Source organism: Cystoisospora suis (assembly GCF_002600585.1).
Source record: "Cystoisospora suis strain Wien I chromosome Unknown contig_6472, whole genome shotgun sequence".
Lineage (NCBI taxonomy): Eukaryota > Apicomplexa > Conoidasida > Eucoccidiorida > Sarcocystidae > Cystoisospora > Cystoisospora suis.
In genome coordinates this window covers 1-7,101 of record NW_027159260.1, presented here as the reverse complement: position 1 = coordinate 7,101, position 7,101 = coordinate 1, and the positions used below count along the sequence as shown (strand labels likewise).

At 42.8% G+C, this 7,101-nt stretch overlaps 1 protein-coding gene across 1 annotated transcript; it reads right to left on the bottom strand.

The window, feature by feature from the left end:
* Window positions 1-657: 657 nt before the first annotated feature.
* On the bottom strand, window positions 658-7,090 carry CSUI_009980 (phosphoribosylpyrophosphate synthetase). The gene is made up of 5 exons (XM_068070087.1): window positions 5,772-7,090; window positions 4,643-4,845; window positions 3,462-3,777; window positions 2,052-2,402; window positions 658-1,661 (listed from the first exon to the last, which is right to left on the bottom strand). Exons 1-4 carry the CDS (start codon window positions 6,912-6,914, stop codon window positions 2,274-2,276), a joined length of 1,791 nt encoding a protein of 596 aa, XP_067917936.1. The 5' UTR covers window positions 6,915-7,090; the 3' UTR covers window positions 658-1,661; window positions 2,052-2,273.
* Window positions 7,091-7,101: the final 11 nt, after the last annotated feature.

Here is a 7,101-nt window from a genome sequence, read left to right as displayed (position 1 = left end):
TCTATCTTTAGTCTATCTATCCATATTTATCTATCTACCTATCTATCCTTAGTTTATCTATCTACCTTCAGTCCACTAGCTATCTACGTATCTACCTTTGTCTGCTTCTGATCTCTCTCTTTATCTGTCTCCTCTTATTGTATCTACCTATCTAGGCGTGTATGGACTCTATACAGGGATGAATTTGGATGGAGATTGTGTCACTATGCATGCCGGCAGGTATAGATAGATATAGATGTCTATCTTTCTCTGATATATCTCTTACCTACCCTTCATTTATCTGAATGCATACGAAAGTCTTTCTCTACCAGATACACCGAAAAAGAGACACGACAAAACTGCGCTTAACCACGACGTGTCAGAAGCAGAGAAAGCACCTCGGAGAGACTGTCCTTTTCTGTCTCTGCGAGGTGTACGTACACTTGAATTGGAAGGTAGGAATCACATAGAGATCTCTCTTCTTCTTTTTCTCTTGACGACAAAAGGGATCGTTCTTCTCTTCTTTTTCTTCCGTTCCTTTCCTTCTCTCCTATTCGAGACAGAAAGAGCTAAATAATGAGACAGTAGATCTTTCAGATCTACGGCGATCTCTCACAGTCATCATCGAGACATACGAAAGAGGATAGATTGCATTCTTCTTAGACACACATCACACAGACGACAAGCCCGGCCCCCGAAGAAGAATAGAGAGAGATAAGAGGAAAAGACAAGTGGAGAAAGAAGAAGAAATACAAATACACACTTTCTTTCTTTCTTTCCCATCGATCATGGAGACCTCTCATCATACTCCATTCTTCACTCGCTCGCTCCATCCCTCCTCTAACCTACTTCTTCTCCTCTTATGCCACCCTGCGAGACTGATATCATAGCAAGCTGCCTCTGTAGATAGATCTGTATCTACATCTGTATATACGTAGGCCTACGGACAAACCTATCTCTCCATCCTGTCGTGTATAGAAAGACTGACGGGAATATCTGTAGAGCCATAAAAGTCTCTTTCTCGAGCTGTTCATGAAGGTCCTCCTGCGGTCTCTCCTTCTCTCTTGCCTTTGCAGCCTCCCCTTTCTATCACTACCAGGAAGAAAGAAAGAGATAGAAAGATAGATACATGACTAGTACTACTACTACGACTGCTCAGTGAGGAAGAAGACAGGTAGAGAGAAAGAAAGAAAGAGTGGAAAGAAGCAACGACTTCGTATCTCTCTCTCTTTCTCTCTCTTTCTCTTTGGCAGCGCAAGACGAGAACGACTCTTACAGTCATCTCTGAAGGCATACAGATCTACTATATCCATGAACATACAACATACATATCAATACAGCCACATCTATCTATCTATCTATCGATTCTTCGAGTTAAGAAGAAAGAAACAAAAAGACAAGACGATCAAGGTCTTCTTTTCGTTCCTTTTCTCTTCTTTTTGTCTCCCTGTAGATTTACGAGGCTCCTCTCATCGCCATCGACATGAGAAGCATCGACACCTAGCTAATCTCCATCCCCACGGGATATTGTTTCTCTTCATCGTCCCTTAAAGTTATCTCTTGTCAAATGGATAGATTCTTTCTTTCTTTCTTTCTTTCTTTCTCACTCTTTCTTTTTGCTTTAAACTCTCTAAGTCACGCACCGACGGACGTCGAAGACTCTACAGATGAGGGATGAAGATCTAGGTATATGAAGAAGAGAAAGAAAAGGAGAAAGAAGAAAAGAAAAAGACTAAGAAGAAAGATAAACATTCTCTCTCTGCTCCCCGTATGTCTACTTAACTCTCTATCTCTCTCTGTGTGTTTCTTTACTTCTATTCACAGTGCTAGAAGAGAGACGGACAGATCCTTCTCTACACGAAGACATGAGAGAGATGGATCTAGTTTGCCTAGATGTCTAGAGAAGATATTTAGGTATCTATATGTGTATATGCACATACAATTTCTATTAAGAGGTTATGGAGAACGATGAAGAGGAGTTCTTGTGTAAAAAGAAGAAAGAAAGAGAGAAAGAAAGAAAGAAATCTATGGTACATATCATTCAGATACAGAAGAAGAAAAAGAAAGAGTACCGAGGTTGCATGCTGGCTTGGATCATCGATCATAGTAAGGAACTTCATTTCTTTCTTCTTCTTCTTCTCCCCTCCCTCCCTTATCCTCTTCTTCCTCTCCTTCTCGATCGTTTCTCCTGAAAGCTCCCCGTCTTCTTCTTTTTCTTGTTCTTTCTTTCTTCCTTCTTCTTCTGGTTCATCGTTTTGTATCTCCAAAGAGTTCATCGTTGGGACGGGTGCTGCTTATTCTTTCTTTACATTGAAGAGATCGTTTAAACTTTCTTTCTGATGGATGCGACGAATCGCATCGGCTAGAAGGACGCTAATCGATAGAGACGTTATGCGAGAACACTCCCGCACTGCAGCCCGCGCCTAAGAAAAGACAAACTCGCAAAGAACGGAGGATGAAAGATACATATACAGATAGATCTAAAGAGACATATACGATTAGAGATAGAAAGAGAGAAAGAGATAGATAGAATCAGAGAATGAAGGAAAGGAAAGAAAAAACGGAGAAGAACAGGTGTATATACACTTGACGAACATAAGATATGACATACATACACGTGCGCCTCACATGCATGCCATGTACGTACATATACACACATATATATATATATATGTATATATGTGTATGTATATATGTATATGTATGTGTATGTATACGTATACACATATCATATTAACATACTGATTAACGTCGTAGAGAAGGGGAAAGAAAGAAAGGAAGAGATCAACCGAGACATGACTTTGACGAGAGAGAGAAATCCTTCTGTCCCTTCATGCAGTACATGTAGACACGAGACACACATAGACACCGTCTCCCTCTAGCGCATACACCACAGGAGCTCTCCACTCTCCATCTCATAGCTAGCTACAGAGAGAGAGAGAGAGACACGTACATACAGACACGTCCATACTAGGGAGAGCAGACGCATATACCTACCAGGTATAGAAAGCAGACCTCCGCGAACATACATCTATGTAGACGTATACGATCTCTACAGGCCAGTCAATATATAGATGTATGTTTTGTCAACCTTAGGGCACGTAGGTATGTATGCATGTCGTAATAGGTATGTGTATAGTAGAAGAATCATGAGGTAGATCTCCATATGTTCTTCCTCTCTCTCTCTCTCTATCCACACATATCTATCTCTCTATACATCTCTATCTATCCAAGGCAACAGCCCAAAATTCCTTCTCCCCCCACACCGACAAAGAGAGAGACACAGAGTTTTCTCTCTCTCTTTCTCTTCTCGACCGCTCTTTGCCTCGCAACAAGGTAATACCCCCCGACCTCCATCCCTACGCCATCTTCCTACAGAGACATCCCATCCACCATCCGTCTACCCTAACCTGGCACATATGAATCATCTTGATACATAGATGAATATGTGCCACACCCTAGAGACGCAGCCCCTTACCTACCTTGATACTATCTGTAACGACAACTTCCTCAAGAGGACTCGCTTCGATTCTCTCGATCGCAGGGCCGCTGAAGAGGCCGTGAGTAGCAAAAGCAAAGACACGCCTTGCGCCTTTCTTGCGCAATTCTCGAGCGGCTTCACACAACGTCCCAGCTGTATCGATCATATCGTCGACTATGATGACATCGGAGCCAGCGACGGAGCCTACAAGATCCATACTCTCTATTTCATTCGCACGAAGACGTTGCTTGATCAGCATAGCAATGCCACAGTCTCGATAACCTCGAGCGATCAAACCTTCTTGGAATTTACGGGCTCTGCAAAGACGAAGAAAGAGAGATTGAAAGAGAAAAAGAAAGAAAAGGAGTTAAGGATGTACGCGAACATAAGAAGAGATGAATGGAGATTAGCAGCAAAGAAGAAAAGAAGATGACGAGCAGAGAAAGAAAGAGAGGGAAAGAAGAAGAAGAGAAGAACGGTCGAGGTATCAATCTATCTATCTATTTGCATATATATATATATATATATCATAGCAGCGGGATGGAGATCGCATGCATATATACACATACAGAGAGAGCGAGCGACGAAGAAAAGAAAGAAAAGAAATCTACCCTTCAAGTATGAATTCCATAGGAGTGAATATTCTATGAATGAGGAGAGAAGAGGATAGACTTAACTCTAGGTATGGTAAGGAATGTATTTTCTATCTTCCTCGATAGAAAGAAAAGAAGACAAAAGACCTCTTGCCGTCTATCTTCCTCCAAGCTAGAAGTAATGTAACGTCTCCAATTCATAACGGGGAAAAGATACAACAGAATAGACAAGTTCATAGATAGATAGATAGAAAGATAGACAGATACATAGACTTAAGATAGATAGGTCAACGATAGATAGATAGAGAGGCTGAAGAGAGATTTGAGAGTAATGAGAGATCAATAGATTCAAGATGGAGAGACCAACAGAGCAATGAAGAGATAAAAGAGACAAAAAGAGAAAGAGAGAGAGACATGTCGATGTAGATAGATCCACAACATCTGCTGAAGAGAGAAAACTGTAGAGATCTCAACACACAAATTACCACAAGGACGACAAGAAGAGAAAGAGAGCCCCGAGTGTTTCTCTTCCTTCATGTGTCTCTTCTTTCTGTCTCCTCTTTCTTTTTCCTTTTCTTCTTCTTTTTACCTGTAGACTCCTCCGGCGTCAGGAGAGACAACGACAGGCTTGCTGAGATTCTTATGTTGGAAGTATTCCAGGCCTATGATCTGCGCCTCGAGGTTATCGACGGGGACGCGCGGACCGAAGAAGCCTTGAATCTGGCCGCAGTGCAAATCGACGGCAACGACGCGATCCACTCCCATCGCTTCGATCATTCGCGCTACGTCTGCCTGATAAGAATGACCGAGAAGAAGAGAAAGAGAAAGAGGAAGAAAAAGAGGAAAGGAACAAAGAGATCGAAAGAGAAAGAGAGATATGTGTAGAAGAGAGAAGGTAAGAAGAAGAAAGACGCAAATACAGATCTATCTATCTATCTATATATGTGTAGGCATATAGATGTAGAGAGACGGGGGAGGGAGGGAGGCTAGATGGAGAGGAAGGAGTAGAGGACCATCTAGAGTGATACATGTATATCTACATATGTATGTTGCGTGTCTGTGTAGAGAGAAGGAAGTAAGTTGGTCGATCGGCAGGCGGGGAGTGTTGAGTAAGAAAGAAGACGTTTGCATGTGTATCGATATACACCCTATACTAGTACGACTACTACTAGCACTAGTACTACTACTACTACTAAAGAGAGAAACAATAAGTCATTCCAAGTGAGAGATCTATCTCTTCATACAGACCGTGTGTGAAGAAGATTGAATATATATAGAGAGAGGGAGAGAAAAGAAGACTCCGGTCTCTATCTCTGTATAGCAAGAAATGAGCTGGTACGAGGACTCTGTATACGAAGACCGATCTCTTGGGACTTTAGATGAAAGAGACGAGCCGCGTGGAAAGACGGGATGAAACGATAAAAAGGTAAAGAGACACACACAATACAGAAATCGGTAGAGAAAAGAGAAAAATCAGCCGGTAGCACTCGTCTTATATACGGAGAATGGAGCGTATCACACCATTCAAGAACATGTACAGACATAGATACATAGAAAGATGTGGATCGATAAAGAAAGAGCCAAAGCCTTCATGACTATGCTAGTCAGCATATCGATGTATGAGAGTTCATCGACTAGATGAGAGAGAAGAATCGGAAGAAGATCGAGAAGAGAGAGAAGAAGACAGAAAGACAAGAAGAAGACGATAAGGGACTTACAGCAGAGATAGGTACTCGACTGGATAGTTTTCTATCTTGCCTCGCATATCCATAGTAAGGAATGACCGCCGTAATTTTCTTCGCACTTGCTCTTCGGCACGTGGAGATCATAAGGAGAAGCTCGACAAGGTGTTCATTGACAGGCGTGCTAGTAGGCTGAATGATATAGACGTCTTTGCCTCTTAAGGAATCTGTGAATTGAATGTTAACTTCCCCGTCTGCAAAGCGCTTGACAGAGGCCTTGCCTAGCTTTGTGGAGAGACGGTCAGCCACCGCACGGGCTAGAGGCTCATTGCTATTCCCACAGAAGAGAAGGGCATCTCCTAGTTTTCTTTCAAAAGGCCGATTCTCTTCAGATCTCCATAAGGGACTGTCGTGGTGGGGGTGGCTAGGAGAGCTCTGAGAAGATGAAGAAGGAGATTGAGGAGAGTCGAGACATGCGGCAGGGAGATGACGATCATGGTAGGGAGAGAGAGAGAAAGAAGAAAGACGAGAAGAAAAGGAAGAAGAAAGAAGAGAAGAAGAAGGGGTGGTCGTTGTCTTGTTGAAGATGGGAGGAGTGTCGGGAGAAGATGATGCGTCGTCATCTTTCTCTTCTTTCTTCCGATACGAAGAAAAGGATGCGGAGCCGAGAAGAAGGAAAAGAAAACCTCCGAGGACAGTGGAAGAAGAAAGATAGGGGGAAAATGAAGAAGAAGAAGAGGAAGATGACGTAGATCGGCGAAGAGGAGATTCAAGATTTCTGGTATGACTTTCTTCATGAGAAAGAGGTTGATAAGAAGAGAAAGGATGACGGGCCGGTGTGGAAGCAAAGTGTCGATTAGGATGATAAAGGCTTTGACTTAAGAGCATCGGAGGGAGAGACGAAGAAGTGCAACAGGGACAGGCAGATAGGGGAAAGGAGGAATTTCTTCTGATAGATCGCCGCGGAGAGGAAAACGCAGAAGAGCAGGAAGAAGAAGAAAAGGAGCATGATTCTGTAGATTTCAAATAAGAAGGAAAGACGAGAGAATCTCCTTTTCTATTGTGGAGAAAAGAGAAAGATCGTCTTCCCTCTTCTTCCCCTTTTCGGGTGTAGTTCATACACCCCCCTGGGGTGCTACTACACCTAGGGGCATAGAGAAGGCGAATCGACTTGATCATCCTGTCGCGCTCTTCTACTGGGACAGAAAATCTACAAAAAGGATCTGCTTTAAAGAAGAAACAAGAAGGAACGAAAGAAAAAAGAGCTCAAATGAGAACCCCTAACGAGAAAGGGAGATCGCTCAATGAGGAAATAAACGACAGAGACTTCCTCTTGTGCGTGCGGGGAGAGAGAGAGAGAGAAGGA

What these genes read in the sequence shown, in the direction of transcription:
- CSUI_009980 (XM_068070087.1), bottom strand. Translation starts at nt 6,914, where the DNA reads ATGATCAAGTCGATTCGCCTTCTCTATGCCCCTAGGTGTAGTAGCACC. An exon ending in GTCGAGTACCTATCTCTGCT is followed by an intron (nt 4,846 to 5,771) that starts GTAAGTCCCTTA and finishes CATTCTTATCAG; the next exon opens with GCAGACGTAGCGCGAATGAT. An exon ending in GACGCCGGAGGAGTCTACAG is followed by an intron (nt 3,778 to 4,642) that starts GTAAAAAGAAGA and finishes TCGTCTTTGCAG; the next exon opens with AGCCCGTAAATTCCAAGAAG.